Here is a 24,793-nt window from a genome sequence, read left to right on the forward strand (position 1 = left end):
AACTCCTGTAGTTGACGGATGATACCACCATCATCGATCTGATCCAGAACAGCAACGAGTCTGCATACAGGCAGGAGGTGCAGTCAGAACCACCGGAAGCTTAACCTGTACAAGACTGTGGAGATAATATTATATTATTATTATTATTATCCTAGGTTGCGGTTATGGCTGTTAAGGTCTTAGTTCTTAGGTTTTGTCAAAAGGTTTCACTGTGTTCCATGTTGTGTCCACTCTGTGCCTTTCTGTCCCACGTTTCAGGTCTCTGTGTTCTGTCTCCCTGGTCTCTATCAAGTTTACATGTCTAGAGTTCAATCAGTGTGTTTCCTGTTTTACTTTGAAGGTCCATGTCTCATGTCAGTGTTTCTAGTTTTGCTTCCCTTGTCTCGTCCAGGCTAATTACTCCCAGCTGTGCTTTCCTTCTGTGTCTCATTTTCCTCGTTATACCTCGGTGTATTTAAGCCCCATGTTTCTGTTTGTCAGTGCCTGCCAAGTTTGTTTTGTATATTCAAGTTTAGTTTTTCTTGTGTCCAGCATTAAAGCTGCCATTTTGAGTTTAAGTTTTGCCTCTGTGTTGAGTCTGCATTTTGGGTCCTTTTCTGCCTCCCTGCACACAGACCTTGACAAATCCACCTTTTCACTGAGTTTCAAGTGGTCTTCATATACTGTATACCCTAGGCCCAGCAGAGTTTGTACTTCTAGCAAGTTCAACCTGCCACAAGAGCTGTTGGTCATCTTCTACACTGCCATCATCCAGTCTGTCCTGTGCACATTAGTCATTGTCTGGCTCAGTTAAGCCCTGACACAGGACAAGGCCAGACTGCAACAGACAACCAGGTCTGCAGAGAGATCACCAGTCCTGATCTGTACACGTCCAGGGTTAGGAAACAGGAAGAAAACATCTGCAGACCTCTCACATCCTGGACATAAACTGTTCAAATTCTTCAAGCTGCCACTCTGTGAAATAACCCACTGTTATCATTCACGTCCTACACACATACAAGTTGCACTACTCAATTTGTACTATTAAGATGAATATCTAAGGTTCATCCAAAGTTGCACCGTTGAGCCTATTTGTCATTTATGCCCAATTTATAGTTTGTCAATATCCTGGCATCTGGTAGGAGATATTGGTTCATGAAATCAATAATAGTGTGAAACAGCTTTGTTTCAGAGGCAATAAGGCTGCTAAACTCACTGTAACATTCACAAAATAAGCCATCTTTTATACATATTTATTTTTAATCTTTCCTTGTGTTTATTTCTTTGTGTTGTGTGGTCTCCATGTTGCTCAGATCCTGGCCCTGAGAAACACAATTTTGTCCCAGTGTATTTGAGATATGATTGGAATTGGAAAGGCAACATGCAACTCCAACAATCTCCATGAGTGTACGTGAAAATCTTCAGCAAAGTATTGATTAGTAGCTTTAACACTCAAAAGTACAACAGAAATGCTCCTTGGAATGTTAGCATTTTGAAGTGACATGGTTTATTTCTTTTTAGATAGAATTGTATTTTAATCCCTTGGGTCGGTTCCTCTGGGAAATTTAGTAATTTTGTACCAGATCATTTAGCTAGTTTTAAGGTGCTGTAATGACATCGCTTTTGAATTTATTTCATCTAATATATCTGTGTGTGTATTCTTTCTTTTGTCTTAAAATAAACATGTTAGTCCCTCAAATGTTTATACATAAATGTGTGTGAACAGACTTTTCTCTATCTCTTGACATAAATCCTGAGATGAAGATCACAGATTTGTGCTGTCTGCCTTGGAACATACATGTTTGTGTGTCTGTAGCAGAGAAACTGAAACAGGAAAGAGTTGTGACTTTAAACTGTGGTTTTCACACCAGGGTGTTAACTGATACTTCCTTTTGCTTCTTTTCATAAATGTTTGTAATGCAGACTATAGTGATAAATGTACATTGCACGATATAGAAAAACTAAAAACATAAAATAAACAGTTGACATTAATCCTGAGATAAAGAGCACAGGTTCAGGCTGTCTGCCACGCTGTTCTTTAGTATAAAGCACCAGGTCATGTCATCAACAGTAAGTTAAGCCTATTTTAAGACATCCGCTACTCAGTGCAGTTTGTGTCAGGCAGGCACAGACAGACATACTTGATGAGATAAATGATATGATATTCAACTTTTAGGGGTTTACATAAGTATCTAGTGCTATATCTTTGTTTTAAAAGAACAAACAAACAAATAAAAAATCCTCAAAATAATATTCTTAACACAACTTGGAAAAGGAGTATCTGGACAGTTCAGAATATAACAGGGAGCTATAGTGATAGATAGTTACACATTTACATGATAAATAAGAAAGTGCACATAGTATGTTCATAGTGTCAATGCAGAGCTACACACCAGGGCCACTGCTTCATCCACGAATCTGTTTTGGTGTTTGGTTCAAACTGCATAAGGTCAGAGCAGCCTTTATGGACCTGAGAATCACCAAACGCTGCAACTCTGAAGTAATTTGTTGTGATTGTGTTTCTTTTTTGAGGAACTGATATAACAATGGATGATTTAGTTGTACTTGCTGTTGAAGAGTTGAAAAACTCTGCCAACTGGAGGCTTTCAGGACTCTTAGTGTCAATTTGTCTGGTCCAGCCGCACGTGACACACACACACACACAAATGTTGGCATGCACCACCAGCTGTTCATAGCGAACACTACAGGCTAATCGGATATTAAGAATTAAGTGGTTTATCTGCATTTTTTACATCCAGTTCTCATCTATTGCTCAGGTTATTGTGGCTCCTTGTCCTGGTACATGTAAATGAAAAGTACACAAAAAATAAGAATGAACATTTTTTAATAATATGAGAGAAAGGGTATAGCAAAGCATACTGTTAAATCAACATAAATATCAATTGAAATCAATGTAATGCTCAGTAACTGCATTCACAATAAGTCTAGTACTTCTAGTACTTTAGTTGAGTAAAGAGAGATTCTAACAATGAATTCAACATGATTTCTTTGATCAACATAGTTCAATCAATTGGCAATTTGATTCTGATTGCCCATAATAAATGAATTCCCAGTGTCATAGGAATTACGCACAACTCCTCTGAGCTTGGATAGAGCTCTGACTAACGTGAAAGAGGCGAAGATTGGGAGGAAGTGTTTTGAGTAAAGGAGTCTGGAAGGGAGAATGACAAATATGGAGTGAGATTTAAAACACGTAGACTGGAGGCTGATTGGCTTAAAGATGGAGGGCAGAGAGATGATTGGTACAGACCAGTGATGTCAGCAATGAGCTTGATAGCGTGACAAAGTGGAAGTGGTGAAAAGCAAATACTAGCCAGTGAACACTCAGGTAGTAGACAGATGTATAGTTACAGATCTTCCTTATTACGCATAAGCTTCATTAATACTCAATGCAAATAACTTCTTCCATCATTCTCGCCGCACAACGGAAAAAGACAAGAGCGTATCACCCAGGTGCCAGTGAGAAATTCACAGGCAACAAACTGTAAAAGAGACATATTTTAAAAGTGGTGAGTGACTTCTTTGACTGTTGTCAGGGCATGTAAACAGTTGGCCTATATGCATGTATAAACTCCTGTTGATCTACTATGTAGATAATCCATACACACATAATCTATATTATCCAAGTGAAGTGTTTATTAAAGTGTCTATTTCTAGATAAAACTGAATTTGTCTGCACACTACACATGCACAACACGAAATAATAAATGTTTTTGTTGTTTCTGATATTCTGATTCTGTCTCAACAGAAAATGATTTCGATCTACGTGATCACAGTAGCTTTGGCAGTGACTGCTGTGGGACAAAGTACACATCAACTTTTTAATAACCTAAGCGCATATTTTGAAGTCATTCATAAAACAATTTTATTAAACAATGGAACAATTAATTTTTGTCATTTTAGCTTAATATTTAATATGTGGTCTGGTGTTTTTAGGGATATAAGTTTTGTCAATAATGATAAATACAAATGTTTTATATACAGCAATTTCTATTTATTAAACAAATGACATTATTAATTTCTATTTTTGCATGCCATGTCTTTATTTATTCATTTTCTTACCAGGGTCTTCAGAATGCAATCTAACTGAACCTGGACCCCAGACGTGTTCTGGAGTTTTAGGAGAACCACTCGTTTTTTACATACCTACTAATCCACATATGAAGACAAGCTTGAAAAAGAGTACAGAAAACATTTTAACCTTAATAAATGATAAATTATTTGTTCTCAATGAAAAATACAAGAATCGTACTACAGTCTCCGCAAATGGAACATTGAAGCTCGAAAAAGCAACAAAACATGACTCTGGAGAGTACAACATGGAAACACACAGTTCTACTGACGGCGTGTTATTGCACACAGTTAACATCCATCTACATATACTCGGTAAGACTAAAAACATATTCTCTTCAAATTGATGTGCAGTAACATAAAAACAAAATGTGTTACAGATCTAAAACCAGAAATTAAAAAAAAGAAAAAGAAATTTCCTCATCTTGAAAAAGGATGAAAGTGTTAACAGTGTGTGTCAGGTCCAAAATTCAAAACCTGTAGTTTGTTAGACAGTTTTTGCAAATACGTACATGAACAGAGTTTTCATATTATGTCGATCATTGTTATTGCTGCTGGCTGTACATTATATGAGAGTGGTCAAATTAATATTGATTTTTGTGCACACATTTCAAACACATGTGTACGCACTTATAAAGATTATATAGCAAGAGATGATCTGGCAGTTGATCTTGTGTTGCAACTGGTACTGCCTCTGTAAGTGACTATATGTTTGTCTTTCAGCTCCTGTGTCAGAACCAGCTGTATCTCAGGTGTGTTTGTCACGCAAACAGATGACAGTCAGCTGCTCCTCTGAAGGAGATGAAGCAGAATTAATTTTGTCTGTGGACAATAAGACAAAATTACAGCCTACAGCCAACGGTAAAGAAAACAACAACATTTCAAATGTCACCATCAACTTACCTGGTCAGCTGATGGGAAACCTGACATGTGTTGCTCAAAACATTGTCAGCAGAGAACAAACAATCATCCACCTTACAAGCTGTGCAGGTAGTGTTCTTTAATGTATTTTATCAAATTAAAAGTTAAGAAAGAAAATATCTTCAAAATTGAAAAACACGCTATATTTATTTTGTCATTTTGTTGAGCAAAATGTCTGAAGATTTTGCAAAATTTGCAATCTGCATTTTTTAAATACATTTTGTGGAGACCTATATGAACAAACTTCCTGGATTATATTCATAATGGATCTTGATATATATTCTTTCATGCAGTATTGCTGGTTATTTATTGTATTTTTTCAGACACATACATAACTACTACCTAGTATCTACATGTATCTCTCATTTAGGTGTACATAGGCCTTACAGTTTGCAGTGCTGTCAGTGAATGTTATATTGCAACTGACACTGCTGACTATATTTGTCTTTCAGCTCTTGTGTCAAAACCTGCTGTATCTCAGGTTTGTTTGTCACCAGAACAAAAGACAGTCAATTTTTCCTCTGAAGGAGATGAAGTAGAGTTCATCTTGCTTTTAGATGATAACCTGTTGATAAAAACCCAACCCAAGATTGCAGAAAACCACAGCATTTCAAATGTTACCATCAGCTTACATGGTGAACTGATGGGAAAGCTGATGTGTATCGTCCAAAACAATATAAGCAGAGAACAAACCATCATCCACCTTATAAGATGTGCAGGTAATATAAAAAAAAAAGTTCTACTTAAATATTCATTTATTTTATATTTTTAATTTTTTTGTTTAGTTTATGTATTTATAGGCATTGTTCTAAATTAAGTTATTTATGTAATTAGAACAATGTTCTATAGACCAGTTACTTTACAGATACTGAAACATAAATTGCAAGTGGCTTGAGGCCTTGAGGCATTGAACAAACCGTCATCCACCTTATAAGCTGTACAGGTTTGTATTTCATGGAAATATAAAAAAAAATTTATCTATAGCTTCCACCTGTATGGATAGGTTGGGTTTCAGAAATTTAACAGTCTGCTGTATTAAAAGCAAGGACAAATAGTACAGCGAATTGTTGTAACTCTTTATGTACCATCCAGCTTATTTACATGATCTCAACTCTTAAAGCATACATATTTGATTTTTCTAGGTACAAATTCTCCAGTTTCTGTGGTGATTGTGGTTGTACTAACAAGTGTTGCCGCTCTACTTCTCACTTTACTTTTTACTGTTAATAAAGGTAAGAGATGTTATCTCATGTCTTTATTTGTCTCTTTGAGTTCTGAAAATTAACAAAAACTTTGTCAAATCAGTATGTATGCACATATACAGTATATTAAACATTAAAGAAAGTAATATAGTAAAGCAGGAAAATTATGTTTGATGAATTATTTCTGTTACATCACTACTGTGCGGTATGATACTTTAACACTTGGACTGTTTTTACAAGCTTTTAATGCATCAATAACACGATGTGACGACACCACATTTACATTTCTGTTGTTACTTCTTTCAGATGTTGCTGTAAATAACATTTTTTACTCCAAAATTGTATATGAAGAAAACATCACTCACACAAAGGTCACAGCCAGATAAGGGAGTCAGTCTGAGGGCTTTCTTATTTGGAGGAAACAGTGCGAACTAATTTTTGCCTCATAACTTTTGCACTGTCCACTTCCTGCTGTGACAAAACAAATTTCCCACGTGTGGGACTAATAAAGGTTATCTTATCTTATCTTATCTTATGAACCACCACGCCACCATGCTGCCTCTGCTCATACATTATTACTTATTTACAAGTAGATAATCTGCACATTTATAATTTTTATTCTTTTTAATAATGTTTTACAGTTCTGCTTGGTAGTGTATGTTTTGATGTGTATGATAAAATATAGATCATATGAGATATCCTTGGATATTAAAACAAGGCTCTGGTCAGCAGTGTTGGTGCTTTGCCTACATTGTGTTTTGTTTAGAAAATGTGAGCCGTGCCTCAAGCATCATAGCTACTCTTCACAATGTGACCTTAGAAACCACAAACTATATCCTGTTTTCACTGAGCTGCTAAACCACCACTGCTGTAGCTGCACAGAGGTCAGTGTGCAACTACAGAATCGGTATCATGCATAACAATGGCTTGTTTGTTCATTATTACAAATCATAGTAGATGATCCATAATAATAAATGCTCACTCATTCTTATGAAGCAACAATAAGAAAAACATGAAGGGCACACGAGGCAGCTGGCAATGAATTTACACATTATCCTGTTTCATTGTGGAAAGAACTCTAATTGACTAAGTAACATTTTAATTAAAATATTTTATGTGACACAAATGCAGCAGTGATAAGAATGTTTGTTGGTTGTTTTATCCATAAAAGTTATTACAACAAAAGCAAGCATAACAGATAAGAGAAATAATGCTGCATTTTACTTAATACACAAGTTGATTTTTTCTTTCTTTTTTACATTTTCTTTATTTGTATTACTTTATCATTATCAATTGGTCTGTGACAATCTGTAATGTTGGCTAGTATAGGGAAAGAACAGTGCAAGACAAGACGAAGCTTGATTTGCATTTAATGCAGTGATCAGCACTGACCACATGATGGGGCCAAAAGCATTTCTATTAACTAACAGTGTGAAAGTTTCATATTAGATACAAACAGTAATGATCAACTGACAGTGTGTTTTACATTTGCCTGTTTTTTCCATCTTTAGTGCAACATGACCTTAAATACATTTGGGTAAAGTGTGCTTTTCCTGTAAAAAATATATATTCCAGTTGATAACTATTTTTTTAAAGGCTTAAATGGCATCAACCATCAGTGACAGCTCTTCATGTCAGTTTTTTTTTTTCCAGTGGAGTAAAATATTTACCACATTTTTTTTCTTTCAAGCTTCATGAAGGAAAACTGTCATCTGTCACTTGTCGGGTTGAAGGAAGTAACTGAGAAAGAAAATGGACAGGACGGCAGAGTTTAATGGGTGAAAATTTAGCGTACATAATTTCTTCAAACTCACTCTCACATCATTATTTACACCACAGAACACTACAGTTGAAACCACATCCTTTTATTCCCCAGATGTTAAGTCATCTTGTCTATATTGAGCCTGCACTCTTTTGTTAGTTGTTCATTTCTTTGTTTTGTCCAGGTTTTCTTAATATAGTTTTTCATTTTCTTCAATACACGTACATTTTCTCACTTCTCATGAATATCAGAGTATCCCTCAGTACTTTTCTGTTTTTTCATGTGTTTAAATGTAAAATACAATTTACAAAACTATTATATTTCATTCACACTCATCTGTACATTCCATGAAGTGACCTAGTCTGCAAAAAATCAGCATCTCCCTTAAATTCTTTGTACCTGTTGATTGATAATTCAACATATCTGCCATGGAAAAGGATTAGAAGATTGAATTAGAAGATTTTTATTTACTTTTTACAAAGACATTTTCTGAGGATAAGCAAAACATTGCAATGCATTGGGGGGTTTCTCATTCTCTCTAACGTCCAGTATCATTTCTACCAGCTTCCACTGGCTGAGACAGAGGTGAAGGATGGGTTTTTGTCACTTCTCAAGCTTCCACTGATTCAAGATGGGCTAATTGGACTGTAGCTTATAGGAAAAAACAAAACAAGCCAACAAATAAGCAAAAAAACAAGAGAAGACAAGCCCCCAGACAAGCTCCTGCTCTGTAGGACGTGACAAAACACTTTACCATATACAGATGACATGCACATTAATATAACCAAGCATGAGTGAGAGCAAAGTGAAATATGAAAACAGTGCTGAAGGAGAAAAAATAATCAAAAATGCAAAAATTAAATAATAATGTAATTTTGTGAAATTACATGTATATTATCAATTTTAATAAACACTGCTCAAAAATTATTATGTTTTTAAATGAAAGATTATTTAATTTAAAAAAGAAAAAAAATCACTTCCTGATCAGAGTATAGCATCAAGTCAGTTAAACTGCTGGGATATTGCTCTGGACAGATCTATCCATCTAATTAAAATTAAATTGAAGTGAATATCATGTTTATGAGACACTGTCAGTGTGCTGTTATATAACTCAGGTATTTTTTAAGGCCTGACTTGTTGCATTGATGCCCATTGCTTTACTGTCCTGTTGGATGTGTAATGTCAGATCCCTTGTATCTGACATTTGATTGGGCATCACTGTGTTGCTATGGCATGATCCTGGTAGTTATTGTTGTTAAAACAATAAGAATAACAAATTCAAATTCAAACATTGCTGCATTCTTCTGTCACTGACAATTCCAAACCTGCACTCAGTCTCCTCATTACACTGGTTCTGAACAGACACAACATTGGAGTCTTTGCAAACTTTGTTCAAAAACTACAACTATTTGACACAAAACCACGACTGACAGCAAGCACAGACAAACAAGTCACTGAAGTAAGGATCGAAAGATTTACTTTTAAACAATAATGATTAAGACCTTTCTCATAAGGTTGTTTTACCTTGATTGCCAGCTGTTACTGTTTTTATCTTCATTTCTTTCGTATTTAATCACCTAAACAATGCTGTAATGATACAGTTTGATTGGATATACATTGTTGAAACTGACTTGAAAATGTATGGCAACTGTCCTGTAATGTTACACAGAGAAACCAAATCCTGCGTGGATCTTTCTCCTGACAGACGCCTAAAATGGCTCGAGCTGTGGTAAGTTACTCTTCACTGTGTCTGTTTCTAAACATTAAATCATGTGAATTCTTAATGAAAAATACAACAACAATAATAATATGTAACTTTTTAAAGGAAAATCCACATCTTAAGAGGTTTAACTCACAAAGCAGCTCAGATGTCAGCAGTGACAGGTATGTTTACTTTTCAATTTAAAAAAAAAACAAGGACATTAAAACATCTGTTTCCATCATATGTTGCAAAAATAATCAGCTGCTGACTTTTCTTGTTATGTGTGCAGCAAGTACTGCTTCAAGGATGTGGGGATCTTACCGCCTCCTAAACGTATGAGGCTGATGACGTGGGATCTTACCCTGCCTCCAAGTCCTCCATCATCCCCTGTAAATGATGACGATACTGATCAAAAGTGTATCAGCGCACTGCCTTATGATGTTCCACTCCCTCCAAGTCCTCCACCTTCTGAAAAGAAGTATGCTTCCCTTCGTTTCCTTGAACACGAGAGGTCTTACTTGATGCCTCTAAGTGTCCTGGCTAATATTCCACTGCCTCCAAGTCCTCCACCATCCCCTGTGTGTGCTGAATACACGAATCCAAAGTGTGTCAGCCCTCTGCCTCATGAGGTTCCACTCCCTCCAAGTCCTCCACCTGTTGAAGCTTTTGGTCCCTGTGGAAATAATCCAAGATCAACAGTGTGGTCTGTAGGTGATGAAGAGGAAGAGTTAATGCTTAAGCTCATTAGGCTGACGCTTCATGATGTTCCACTGCTTCCACGTCCTCCACCGTTTGAAAAGAAATACGCTTCACCTCATTCTCTAAAACACAAGAGGTCTGATTTGATGCCTCTCAGCCTCCTGGCTAATATTCCACTGCTTCCAAGTCCTCCACCGTCCCCTGTGTTTGCTGAATACAGTGATTCAAGGTGTATCAGCCCACTGCCTCATGAGGTTCCACTGCTTCCAAGTCCTCCACCGTCCCCTGTGTTTTCTGAATACAGTGATTCAAGGTGTATCAGCCCACTGCCTCATGAGGTTCCACTGCTTCCAAGTCCTCCACTGTCCCCTGTGTTTTCTGAATACAGTGATTCAAGGTGTATCAGCCCACTGCCTCATGAGGTTCCACTGCCACCAAGTCCTCCACCTGCTGATGCCTTGCCTCAGTCAAAGGACACTCATAAGGTCCTGCATCCAGATCTAAAATATGACCGTTCTTCCCTGGACGATGAAGTGGCCTTTTTCATGTGTCCCACAGAAAAGCCTCCTGGTGTAACCGCTCTTGATGTTTCACCACGTCCACTTTATGAATTTCCACACCTTTCAGAGAAGAGATGCCTCAACTTATCTACTGTTGCTTTCCTTTGTCTGGATGATTAAAGATGTGTTTGTTGTAATAAAATAATTTTTGAGCAAATACATGTTGAGATGATTTGGTTACTTATGATGGTTATAATTATTCAAACAGCATTATTGCTGATAAACTTTTTCTACTCATTTTCTCCATGAGCTATTTAGATGTCTATTTTGAAGATCCACTCACATTATTATTAAATATGCTTATTCTCAGTAGAGTATATAGCTACATCTGAACAAGGAATAAATCCATTTCCACCAGATACTCATTAACAAGTTACCTCAACATGAACCACTTAAATAAAGCAGGCATTAGTGGAGTGCACAGATGGGAAAAAACGACTACATGCCAGCATTTACCCACAGACAATATCGGATACTGACTTTTTCCTTAGGTCATGCGGAATAATGTTTAAGATGTCCCAACTTTCTCTCCTTGCTTCTCTACGCTCTGTGTTTTATGGGGTGACTGCAGGAGAAAAAAGAAGGGCTTTCCCCTCTGCCTTACACCCCTTCTTTGAAAACATGTGGCCTGGGAATAATTGGGTTACAACTGCAGCAGACCAACGAGTTGGCCTTGATTTGGAGAATGACTCCATTTACTTTTGTCTGACTGCCTGCTGCTCCCACAGCTGCACCTTTTATCCTCTATTCAGGATCAAGATTTTACTGTATATGCCTGGCAGGCAGCCAGATGTGAGAGTGGAACACAGACTGAGCATTAGTATACAGGACTAACCTATTTCTAAATATTTTACATGTATTCAATTATTAAAGCATCACTTTGTCTCAATTCCATTTTTAAAGTTCAAACATCATCTTTTCACACCTGTAGTTATTTTAGTGCCCCTGAAGTCCAAGAAGGTCTTACAAAGTGACTTCTTTCTACTCTACAACAAAACAAAAGATCAGTGTTCTGATGGTCACCAGTGATGAAGTTTTTAAATTTTTAAAAATGTGACTCACTAAACACTAAATCACACTACATTTAGACTAAAATATGATGAATTAGATTAGAATTAGAATTAGATTAGACATGAGTCTCATTTAACCCTTCATGATTTATGAATATGCCCAGGACTGCCATAATGAAAGAACTGGACTTGAATGTGTGTTTATGACAGGGAGAAAACGTTCATTAATAACATGTTCTGTCTGCTGTTTAAACAATAGCTAATGCATTAGTAAACCTTCCCTCCAGGGCATTAAAAAGGAACATTATTTTGTTTTCATGGTCACCTGGCAACAAACTTTGTCTGCTGATTGGACCGTTCCATATAAGGACCATCAGAGGCCAAGGTGCAGAAACCGGTCAGCAGATATTATCAGATCCTTTCTGCGTGTCTGTTACCACAAGTTGAACCTTATGAACTGTGGCAAGGTTTCCTCATGCCATCTGTCTTCTTTATCCAAAACTTTTCCACCAATCAAAACAGACCAAACCTTTTCCAGCCCTCCTCCCATTTCCCATTTAGAACCCAGTAGCTGTTGGTTTCTTTTCAGCTGGGAATAGGATAAAGGAAGGTCAAGGTCTCTGAGCAGTGTAATTAATGTGAACTCATTCATTTTTGGAATAAGCAGCAGCTGGGCCTGCTTAGTCTCAGTCAAATTCTCAGGGTCAGTCAAACAATGAAGGCTCTTATCTTCAAACAAAGCCTCCTTAGTTAATGAAGTAAGTAAACACAATGAGACACACAGCTAAAGCTACTTCAAGATTCAAATCTAAAATATAACTGAATTAAATGAATTATACAAAAATAGCTTTAGGGAAATACTCAGTGAAATGAGGTTGCTTTAAGTTTGTCAGAAACACTGCACAGCTTTGCAGCTTTGATAACTTTTCGTGGTCACTATCCATCCTGAATAGCAAATTAATTAACTGGTCAAGTAAGCATTCATGCCAGCGTGGAACACAATACATCCAGTGTAATCTCTGTCCAAAAATGGAACCCTGTTTTAGCGCACAAGCAGACCCTTCCAGAAAGTGTCATCTGGAATTTCACAGTAATGAACCAGCGCTTGAACCCATGTTCCAAATCGTTGGCACAGTAGGCCAGATGAAATAGTCAGTTGGATAAGCCCACACAAGCACAGTGCATGCACAGACTCGCAAATGCACACAGGAGAAACAAAACACATGTACATGCTTATATACATGCGTGATATGAATATAGGCCCCAAATCCAGTTTCAGTCATTTTGTACACTATCAATCTCTCTCACTCACTCACTCACTCACTCACACACACACACAAATACACACAAAGACCTCCTTTCTGACCATGGAAACCATGGAAATGCCAAGCAAACAAGCGCTCTCATTTGGCTGCCCAGCGGCTGGCAGGCAGCTTGTTGGCCTGTGTCTGCAACAAGTCACTGTGTCAGATGTGTGATGGGACACCATACAAGCCCAATTCAACCATTAAAATTAATTACTTCATTCATGGGTGCAAAGTTAACTTAAATTGATCCACTTACCTTATAGGTACTTTATTAAATGAAAAATTGAGATGGGGAGATCTGTATTTTTGTCAAGGCAAGTATTAAACTTAAGTGTTTTGGGTATCTAACATTGTCCTTGATGCAAGTTTGTTGGGTCTGTCGACGAGGAATGCATGTGCTTACAATTAACTACATTTCTGAGCTGGGTTGAGCTGATCGCTCACATCCATGCACTGTTATGTTGTGTTTAAGGGTCACAGGGTTTAATTGGGCTATTTTCATACTTTGTTGTCTAGTTTTAGCATGCTCTCTTATTCTATAACATCACAAACCAAATTTCTTAGTGTCTGCTGCAAAATTACAACATCATTGTTGGAAGGAGGCTATTTGAAGCATTTTAATTCCTATTATTGTTGTCAGCTGTTGATTGTTTTTGGTTATATAAGATGACTTGAGGCAAAGCTTGACATGATGATTGTGGATGAGAAATGTGGTGGTATAATAATTATGGTATAATTCTTGGTAATAGGACTAATGTTGGCTTTTAGGAAAGAGCATGGTCTTGAAATTAGTGCTTATTTTCTCTCTCTCTTGTTTTTTCTCTTTGACTGCTGCAGATGGTCACATCTTTTTTTGTTGTTGGTGTTTTTGTTTTTTTGTTTGCAGATAGGCAGCACGGTGGCACGGTGGTTAGCACTGTTGCCGCACAGCAAGAAGGTCCTGAGTTCAATTCCACCATCAGGCCGGGGTCTTTCTGTGTGGAGTTTGCATGTTCTCCCCGTGTTTGCGTGGGTTCCCTCCGGGTACTCCGGCTTCCTCCCACCGTCCAAAGACATGCATCTTGTGGGGATTGGATAATTCAAATTGCCACTAGGTGTGAATGTGCGAGTGAATCTGAGTGTGAATGGTTGTCTGTCCCTATGTGTTAACCCTGCGACAGACTGGCGACCTGTCCAGGGTGTACCCTGCCTCTCGCCCTATGACAGCTGGGATAGGCTCCAGCACCCCCCGCGACCCTGAAAAGGATAAGCGGTAGCAGATGGATGGATGTTTGCAGATGATCACATCTAAATAGCCAGGTTACTTGTACCACATATGAAGAATGATTGGAAAAATGTTGGACTCTGGGCCCTGGAAACCTGAATTGGTTGAGCAGCTGGACCCCAGTACAACACACACATACAATGCTGTGTAGGTGGATATTTTTTTCAGCAATAATTCACGCTTGTTGTTTTAGAAGTTACAGTTTCGTAAACTGCCCGAGAGCTCCCTCTACTGGCTGCTTTGTATTATTGTTTGATTACTTTGAAAAAGCAAAATAGAGAAAGCGAAAATTCCGACATGGCTGAACGTAATGGCGAAGTATTATTGTTCTAAGCGGATATGGACCTTAAAATGTTGTTGCTTTGTTGTCTCTTTCTTTTGTTTAAAATGGTATGATAATTTGTACATTTAATTGAGTATGAACGTGTTATTTTGCAAGCTTGCTGTAAGCGTGTATCAAGCTAGTTTACAATGTTAGTTAGCTATTACAATATTTTATATGATTTCAGTTTAACAATCGTCAAATAGAAGGTCAGAGACCATTCTTCAAAAACACAAAAAAGAAAAATACCTTATCTCGCGTATCTTGCTATCTAGCTGGTGAAAACTAGGAAGCTCAGGGCGATGACAGCATACTTGTGCTTTGCAGCTTTTCAGCCATATTTCCTCTGGCTCAGTTCTCACCTCTTCTCTGGTCCCAGCAGGCCAGTAAAAACAGGGAAAGCACGATTAGTTGATCGATCCCAGGTGTCCTGCCAGCATCCTTGGCAGTGCCCCCAACCCCAGCACACTATCTCTTCCCTGTTGTGGAGCTGCAAACCACACCTCACCCATGTGTGCCCATGTGTCCAAAGACCCTGATGACAGAAACCTGAGATATTGATAGCCCAACTGGGGAGAGCTGAACCCCTTCACCAGCAGGTGAACAGTGAATACCAATCTTAGAGCAATGGGGGTGTATTTGGAAAGGCTTCTACAGCGCTACAGTATATTCTGTGTGCTGCTCCTCGGCCTTCTTTAATGGATACCACTTTATTCAATAACCCGAGTTAGTTCAAGAAATTCTGCACATAAATCTTCCCTCTGGTAACGTAATGTTGTGTTTGATGTATAAATCACCTTTGAAGTGAATATGACTTGAAAAGAAAAGGCAGCAATATGCTGTGTGTTTCTGTTCTTCTTCTTTAGGGCATCAATCAGTCAGCAGAGCGATTCAGTGCATCTGGGCAACAGATCCTTTTCCCATTCACACTCAGTACATTTATAACCAAGGATGAAACTGGTCGGCTGACAGTAAAACTTTGTGCCACTTTCATGGTAGGCATTAAAGTGGGAACTGTACAATTTATTACACCTGTGTATTTTTTGCAGGATTATTCATATAAAATCTTTATATCTTTTTTTCACAGCAAATGTCTTTTAATGTATCTTTCCTGTGAGCTTCTCTACCCGTGCACCTGACAATACCTATCTTTTAGTACTCTTCTCATCTAGTATCACAAATATCCTAGTTTACAGAAGAGTTCCACATGAACCCTCTTTCCCTTCAGTTACATTGCATCCATTGTGTGTCCATTGTAACCTTTCACCAGAGAACATTAAAATGAAGTTTTGAGGGCTGTGCTTCCTATGTAGGATGACCTCCAAATAACATTTAGATGAGGTAACATTAACCTTTGTCCTGAAACTAATCAATATTAATGACATTCTTTTGCCTGGGTGGCTGCCAGCTCCTCAGGGCAGGGCCCACATTGGCAATGCAATAATAGCTGGAAAACTTGGCGATTTTTATTCTTTCACCAAAAGATTCCTTACTGACTTCAGGTAACAAGGTTAAAACATGTCTTTATATTTGTTTTATCATATTGCAAATGAGAAAGCTCATCAAGTTAATTAGTTCCATTTCTGTCCGTATCTTTTTGTGAGTCTCATACACATTATTCCCAGTAGGTTAATAGAGTTTCCCACTGCAAATCTTTATTTAATGTGCTGAAGTGAACTGGAAGTCCGGCATGAAATATTCACTCTTGAATGCACATGAATCAAACTTTGTGGTAAGTTTGAGTCATAAGTCTGAACGTGGGGATGAGCTCATGTTTGTTAGCGACATGGTCTAACTCATTGGTTTCATCAAGGCAGTCTGCAGAAAACCTCTGCACATCTGTGGATCTATCAAACATTATGTCATATTAGCACAACTATAATTACACAATCCCAGTCATTGGCATTGGAATGGAGTAAACTCAGTGTGTGAGAGCGGGTGGTTTTGGAGTTTCTCAGTGTAATTCTTCGATAAGCTGTTCACAGTGTGGCCTTTAACTTTGAAAAAACATTTTTTTGTCAGTCTTTATAGAAATATTGCCCAAAGGCTCCTGTTTCTGGTTAAGGAAAAGAAGTTTTGAAATTAAGTAAAATCAGATGAATATCATTGTTTGATTGACTCCTATAGTCAAAACTTAACCATATGTTGTACTAAAAGTTCTTCTTTTTATGAAGATACAATACAGCCATATCTCCAAAATTGTCTTTTGGGAAATAAAGCCATTTTTGGGGGGGATGATAGAGTGAATGCAAATTTATTCCAAGTCAAATGAGGCACAGAGTACACTATTATAAGATTTTTTTTCTAAATAGATAAGGATTCTTGCGAGGCTGGATGACCTCATTTTATCACATTCACCTTGATCCATTCATCAGATTTCCATTTTTTTTCTAGTCTACCTTCTCAGGTACGTGATGTATTATTTTGAGTTGCTGAACTTGTGTATCTACTTTGTCTCTCTTCCATCTCTGCTCAGACTTGCCCTTTCCACCCATATCATTGCCAATCACCCCTTTGTGCAGTCTTTTGTTCATAGTTTTTATTTATAATTCTTTTTTTTTTCTTGATTTTTGAAATTGATATTCTCACATTTCGTTCGAAATATGAAATCCCTGATACATTGATGGCATGGACCAGCATGTAACCTGAAAGCATCTTTGTCTTTTTAACTCAGAGGGATAAGAAAAAAAGACGCAATCACACTGCAAGTATGGCAAGTGATCAAAAGATTAAACAAATAAAGTGAGAGGCTGTATGCACCTTGAACCAGTCTGAAATTAAGTAGAATGTGATGAATATCATTGCATACCAGTCTATCACAAGACAGTTATTGCTAAATTCACATGCATACAGCTCATTTTAACACACGTTAACGTGACATTTTTGGATTGCAAGTGATGGTTTCAGCTTAGTTTCATCCATAAGCAAAAGCCAGAAGACAAAATGCAAATTTAGGCAATCCTGATATCTGAAAAAATCCCGACTCTCTTTTAATGAAGAAGGACTCTTGATGTGGAAACCGATCCACTGCCTCCATCTGTCGTAAATACACCTCATCCAGCTCTATCCAAAACATAGAGCCATCTGTTTGCTTTTTATGTTCACTTTTTTTTTTAAACAGACTCAACAGGGCAGATATTTTTGCACTTCTCTGAAAAACAAAAGATCTTCTAGCAAAGCCCTCTTGGCAACTGCATGACAGCTCCTCTGGCCATTTATATTCTTCAGAATAAACAAAAACCTCACAGGGTATTCGTTACATGTAGCATATGGCCTGCATATCTTTAACACTATGAACAAATATCGGCTAATTCCCGATCTGTCTTCGAATGCCATCTTATGTCATCTGTTTGCGGTACACTGTGGATTCTGTTACCCTCCAGTCAAGTTAGTCCAAATCTTTAAACACAAATGACATGCTGTTGACACGATTTCCAAGTACCTTATGTTTCTTTGCTGCAAAATTAATTTGTCACTCTTGTTTTGTTTAAATGTGAAGTGTTAGCTCAGTTCAGTATAAGCAGTTTAGTTCAGGGCGGGGTGACATATGATTAGGCAACTTAGCTTAAGTAACTATAAGTCAGAGAGCACATAAGGTACGTCTGACAAAGGCTACACAAATGACCAAACTTGATACATTTAATCTATTTCAAATCAGAAACATCCATGAAACACATGCCAAACTTTTTTATTTGAGTGAGTTCATGTGAAAAAAACAAGTGTTCAAAAGTGAAGCATGTGTTACTTGGTTACTTTCTACCACGTTTTACTAAGAGCTATCAAAACAGTTTACATTATTTTGCTAAGCTGTATGACTGAAAAGATCCTCCTGAGGTTTGGTTCAGGAGGATCTTTTCAGTCTCACTTGAGTGTGAAGTCCAGACTTATTTCTCATCTAGTAGCTAAGTGACAGTGAGGTCATGGTGTTGCTGTCTCAAGATCAGTGACTGTCTCTTTCTAAATCCCCTTTTAATGAGAATCAAAGCAGAGCGTAATCCAAGCTTCAATATCTTTTCAGGGCCAACTTAAACATTAAGAGGATTGAGAGGCTTCCATGCACAAGAATCTCTGCAAACAAACCATGGGTGTACACAAACTGTGTGGCTTTTTCATGCTTTTGTGAAGATTTTTATCACTACTATCCTTCTATTCTTTTTATACCCTATTAAAAAAAAAAAAACCCCTCAAATACCTTCATGAGTAACAAAATTGGTCCTGAAGTCTATCCATACTGAGGCACACAGTTTTCTCCAAGTCTGAATTAAAACAACTACATTCAAAGAAGTTTGCAAGTTATTTGTAATTACTTTGTGCAAACAAACATGGAAGTCTAGAAACTGGTGAAAAAACTGCTTTTTCACAGAGCAGCAGATTTTCTTCTAAAAGAATTGTGTGCGCTATACAGACAGTAATGCAACGTGTGCAATGTGGCCAGCAAGTGGTCGGACATCAAAATAAAAGAAATGCTGCAATGTCCCAGCTCTGACTGTAAAGTTCTTCTCACGTTTTAAAGTGGTCAACAGTAAACCTTTCTGTTGCAGTGCAAAAACAGTCATGTGTCTTAATATCGCTGCATCAGCTTCAGTAACAAAGCTTTGAGTGCTTTATTAGACACCAAAGTGCATGTGTTTTCATAAAGTTACCGACTCCTTCATCACACTCTAGTCTTCCACCAAAGCCAAACTTTAATAAATTAAGTTATTGTGTGCTCTTTGTATGCGTTTTTGAATTATGGAACATCTTCACTTTCTCTGTGAAAAGGAATGGCTAGAATGCTGTTCTGCTGCATGTGCAGTCACTTAAAGCCAAATGCAGCTTGGGTATTCGTCCAGAGAGACTCTGCAAATCATGGCTGGCACAAGCAACAGAGTCATATTTGTGGAGCACAAACCTGGAATGAACACTGTGCTCAATAAAAAGGGAATGAAGTGCACAGATTATAAAAGAGAAGATAAAGCAAACAGATGTTGTCTGTAAACACAAAGGATGCACTGTATTATTAACTTTCTGAAACCTAATGTAAAACCTAATCATCTGTAGGTAAGTGTGCGATGGAAATTCATTGATATCTCTAACATAGTATAGAAAACAACAGGGTAGAATGGATCTATATGAGAACGTGTAAAGTATGAAAAATGGCAACTTGATGTATGACGTAGATCCTGCATGATGATTAGCTTCTGTATATGTACAGAAAGAGCTGTCAAGCAAGTACTTCTACCAGAGGGCTCCAGAATGACATAGCCCCTAACTATTGCAGCCAAGGATTAAATATATTGCATTGGGCGTGTCATTAAACTCTGATTTATTGTTCCACCATAAAAAAGTACACCGAGTCTATTCTGATTTATCCACAAACTTATTGTGAGATGTCTATACTGTATGTGGAAGCGTTTTCCATGAAGTTCAACACAATAAACTTGGCCGACACTGGCTAGATTGCTGATCTGGTAAGTAATAAAATTGCTTAGTCAGCTTTCACAGTCTTAGTTGCTTAGTTTGCGATGCTGCAGCCTGCAGAGCAAAGCAAGCTGTGTTTCTGAGCAACTTGAAATGTTTATCTTTAAGAATGTTTATTGCTGAAGCAGAACTCTTAGCACGCAACAGCTGTATATCTCACTGCCTGTTTTCATTACACCTCACTGTGTGGGTCTGGGAAGTTTTTTAGTGTGAAGGGAATCTGCACCAAAATTGAGGTCATTTTAATTTTTATTTCATAAATTTCTCTGTGTCTGAACCCTTGCAGTGGCACAAATATACTTGTATAGTATATTTGTAGTATAGTAGTAAAATAAAAAAAAGATAAGGATAAAGTAAACATTATGAGTGTTACGGGTGTCTGAAGCATTAGCAGCTGTGAAGTAGGAGTGAACTTAGCCCTTTGCTTCACCTTCTATCATTATTTTAGATTCGTACTGTCCTTCAAATATTGATTTCTCTTTCACTTACTGAAGTTTAACTAATTCTAATAACCAATTATATATATATATAATATATATATTATACACATATATTAGGTTTTAGCTGTTCTTATTCTGCTGGGTGGAGACCCCTGTTGTTGTACCTGGAATCTGCCGGATCCACTCTCATTGTTTGGGGGTTCCTAATGTTCCTACCACTGGGACCACTTTGGACTTCCAGATCTGCTCCAGCTGTTCCTTCAGCCCTGGGACTATTTTCTCACATTGCTGTCTAATGGTATTGCCACAGCTATCCCAACTGTGATCTTCTGCTCTTTGTCAACCACCGGTGTCTGGTTTGTTGGCCATCATCAGCTTGTCTGTTTAGAACTGTGTTGTTCTCACTGACCTTTATTGATGTCTCCTATTGGGACTTGGGGACTTTTAGTCCCTATGTGGCACAAATGTTCCTGTCCCACTTGGTTGTGCTTTAAAGTGTACGCTGTCCCAACTTTCATCCTACATCCTGCTATGTGTTGACATTCTCTGGGCACTTTTGCACAGTCTGCAACTGGGGTCCTGCTGGCTGTGGTAGATCTCTGCCTGTATGGATATGCTGGTTAAGGTCTGTTTTTGTGACATGATCAGATCCGCTCTACTGCCCTTTTTCTACCCAGGGATAGGATCTCTTGATGTCCATCACTTCCCCTATTTGTTTATGGTATACCCCATGAGGGGTTGGTCTTCCATGATAGTTCTGCTTGCCGTTCCTCATCACTGTCTGTCTTCAGCTGCTTGAGGCACCCTGGGAGCCATTATGTATACATATAAAGGGGCTTCATTAATCTGTTTAGCTACATGCTTATGCTTTAAGTACACTGATCAGCCGCAACATTAGAACCACCTGCCTTACATTCTGTAAGTCTCCCTTATGACACCAAAATTGACCACTGAGCTATGGACACAGGACACAGTCAGGCACCTGTTGGGGATTTAGGAGGGTTTTGAGAAAGTATTTTCCACATGAATGCTAACAGCCAAAGTTTCTCTGCAGTATCAGCATTGTAATGAAATGACCAATGCTATTCATATTAGGTGTCAATGATGGAGGCTTACTAAAGCAACGAACTAGGCATATAACCACAGGAAATATCCTCTTAGGTGTGTCCAGTCAGCAAGTGTAGTTCATCCTTGCAAAATATCCATTTGAAATTATATTAAAACTATACTCAATAATTAAGAAGTTGCTTCTCTTACCAAATTTCTCAGAAAAATCACACAAAAGTAAAAGTGCCTTTCTAAATCATGACTTACTTCTTTTTTATATTCCATTTAAGGGTTTTGTAATGTGGTCTTGGTTAGAAAGCACACATATTGCAGTCTTGTGGTCTAACATGCAATATGAAGAAAGGACCATGCCAGAGCTAGGGTGTAAAATTAAGACAAATTGAGTCTCTTGTGTTTTTGTACATTTTTGTGGTAAAATCCAGCAGTTAAACCCAGGAAAGAATGAATGATCATGCCATCATAAAGCACTTTTCATTTTATTTAGAACCTAGAAAAAAAAAAAAAAAAGAGCAAATAAGAAGATCCAGAACAAAAACATGTGTTGGTAGAACAATAAGTTAAATACAAGGAGAGGATTCGTGTCTCAGAAATTATTTAAAGACTAGACACAGGGTTTGCGAAGGCACGCAAGTGACATGATCTATACTGTGTGTTAAAGCAATCACAATGAAACAAATATGTACAATACCAAAGACACAATGTGGTAGCAATATATTTTTCTCATAATTTACACGTAACTAGCTTGGGTAGATACCAGCAGCTAAACATCACTGCTACTATCTGGAAAACAGAATGGAAATCAGCGATGCAAAAATTTATTCCCATTTCAAATTACAGAAGTATTTTTGTTAGCAATATTTCTAAAATTAAGGACATCATCGCTCCTCTGCACCACGTTGACTCCACCACACATTACATTATTTCACAATAAGCTAAGACTGATTGCTACAAGTTTCTTACAGAAAGTTTTTCTGTCAAGAAAACAAAATACATGTCGTCCCCTCATTTCTCTTTCTCACCCTACCTCAGTCCCTAAATTTATTTCCCCCCTTCCCTCTGAGGAAATGTAGAAATATATTTCATTAGCCTTAAGGGCTTGGCTGTAGAAATCTGAAGCCACTGCGGGAACTTCTGTCTTTTGCTCTCTTCCAAAAAGTAACTGTGTGAATTTACAGTATATAGTGGGGTCACAAAAAAAATGAAGAAAGAAATAAAGTGAGTATTGTTCCCACATGTTGTAGGTTGTGAAGTCCCAGTTTACACGGTCCTAACAGATTTCTGTGGCTATGTCTCCAGGCTCAAATGCACACAATCGTTTTTAAAAGCTGTCATGAGAGGTGGAGAGAATTCTGATGTCAACCTGAAGGCTCAGCGCCCAGTGAACTCTGTGCTCTTGTGAACAGGAATTCTTCAGTGTGAGAAGTGAAATTCCTCTCGCAGTCAGGTGCATAAGCCAGAAGCACCACCTACCTACACTGTATTCGCAGATGTGCATCACGAAATGGATGCACTGGATTCAACTAATTTACTTTAGCATTTAAGTCGCATTTCTTCACATCTGGGGGGAATCATTTTTTGAAGTTGACTCCCAACAAGTTCTAGAGTTTCTCACAGAGTTTTCAGGATGTTTCCAGCAGGGATTTGTTTACCTTTCAGAAGGTGGTGCTTGCATAGCTGCAAACGGAGGCATTTATTACAAGCAGAGGTTCAGCAAACCCAGTCACCAAAACATACTGACACATTCCAGACATTGTTAGAGATATGCTTCAAGTGAACTATTGCTTATTTTGTTTGCATAACTGACAAGTGAGCAGAAGAAAAACGTGGAAACTAAACAGAAATGTTCCCCGGTTTTGCAACAGAAAAGGTAAATTGCATAAAAGTGAGTTAGAAATGCTAAAATCCATCCAAAAATAAGTTTAATATTGAATTATAGCGAAGGAAAAAAAAAAAAAGCCTTTTAACCCATAACCAGGACTTGAACAATATATCAGAATACCTTACAAGACTTGGAATATTATGTGGTGAGAAGAGAACTGTGAAAATTAGTCCTCAAAGCTAATAACCACATCCTCGGCACAGCTCATCACATCACATCCCAGCAAATCAGCTCAAAAATATTTTGTGATAATGCACATGGTGTCTTAAAGTTAGTGTAAGGCTTAAGTGGGAGATTACGTTTGTAATAACCTGATCAGTAAAAAAGCAAGAGTAGTCATATCTGTTTTCTTATGAGTTTTGCCATGTGTTTCGAGCTTAGGGCTGCCAGTTTAAATACTATAACATACAACGCTAACCTTTTAATAGTCTGGAGATTTGCGATGCTTATCTTACCAAAGCTGTATTCTGTCAACAGATTTCGATATGCTCAATATAAAAAGCATTCATCAAGTCTGTCAGTGTGGAAGCACTGATCTGGGATCACTCAATTGCAAATTTCACTCTCCTAAAGTCAAAACTGACCCAAGATAAGCATTCCTGCTTGACAGACCCTGATTAGTTTAGGCGAGTAAACTCAGTAGCCGCATTCTACAATATTTTGGTTACCAGTTGTATTACAGTATAGCCCCCCCCTCTTTTATCTCAGACCAGCTCCACCTTGGAGTTGGGGTACACAGCAACAACATCGTAGCCCTCGGGAGGCTGGACACGGGCCTTTGCGTGGGTCTCGCAGTACAGATTGTCTTCGATAAAGAAGTAGCCTCTCTGCTTTAGGTTGATGCCGCAGTCGTCGCAAATGAAGCAGTCAGGATGGTAGAGCTTGTCCCGGGCCTTCACGATGGTGCCACTACATGTAAAGACAAAAGAGGACAAAAAAAAGAGTTTACTATACTGTAAATAAATGTAACAAGTTATAAAATCCTGCAGCTGCAGAAGTGAATTACTGCAAATATTACTGCAGCTTCTACTGGATCATGATAAACACTGATTACGTAGTTTGGTTAAGCCTGTTATTCAGTCCTGCTGAAATGTGATAAATAAGAGTGCACACTGTGTTCAAGGCT

The 24,793-nt window shown here is 37.9% G+C and overlaps 3 protein-coding genes across 4 annotated transcripts in view; 2 read left to right on the forward strand and 1 right to left on the reverse strand.

Moving 5' to 3' along the window:
* Positions 1-8,829, forward strand: part of LOC121815594 — a 112,325-nt gene extending 103,496 nt beyond the window's left edge. The window contains exons 6-9 of the mRNA XM_042227174.1: positions 4,795-5,061; positions 5,445-5,711; positions 6,135-6,224; positions 6,501-8,829. Of these exons, the coding sequence (XP_042083108.1) occupies positions 4,795-5,061; positions 5,445-5,711; positions 6,135-6,224; positions 6,501-6,580 (704 nt within the window). The 3' untranslated portion in view covers positions 6,581-8,829. The remainder of the gene's footprint in view (positions 1-4,794; positions 5,062-5,444; positions 5,712-6,134; positions 6,225-6,500) is intronic.
* A 162-nt stretch (positions 8,830-8,991) lies between these two features.
* Positions 8,992-11,096, forward strand: LOC102306291 (vegetative cell wall protein gp1). Of its 2 annotated transcripts, XM_005949223.3 has the most exons (5): positions 8,992-9,415; positions 9,626-9,685; positions 9,782-9,840; positions 9,948-10,695; positions 10,780-11,096. In XM_005949223.3, exons 2-5 carry the CDS (start codon positions 9,671-9,673, stop codon positions 11,035-11,037), a joined length of 1,080 nt encoding a protein of 359 aa, XP_005949285.1. In that variant the 5' UTR covers positions 8,992-9,415; positions 9,626-9,670; the 3' UTR covers positions 11,038-11,096. The 2 variants fall into 2 exon arrangements, with proteins under 2 accessions (XP_005949285.1, XP_005949284.1); XM_005949222.3 differs by having other exon boundaries at positions 9,948-11,096.
* An 11,415-nt stretch (positions 11,097-22,511) lies between these two features.
* The window catches only part of pdlim4 (PDZ and LIM domain 4), a 45,059-nt gene continuing 42,777 nt past the window's right edge, over positions 22,512-24,793 (reverse strand). The window contains exon 7 of the mRNA XM_005949228.1: positions 22,512-24,576. Within this exon, the coding sequence (XP_005949290.1) occupies positions 24,372-24,576 (205 nt within the window). The 3' untranslated portion in view covers positions 22,512-24,371. The remainder of the gene's footprint in view (positions 24,577-24,793) is intronic.

This window comes from Haplochromis burtoni, unplaced genomic scaffold (genome assembly GCF_018398535.1).
Source record: "Haplochromis burtoni strain Fernald_Lab_line unplaced genomic scaffold, NCSU_Asbu1 Contig_247, whole genome shotgun sequence".
Classification (NCBI taxonomy): domain Eukaryota; kingdom Metazoa; phylum Chordata; class Actinopteri; order Cichliformes; family Cichlidae; genus Haplochromis; species Haplochromis burtoni.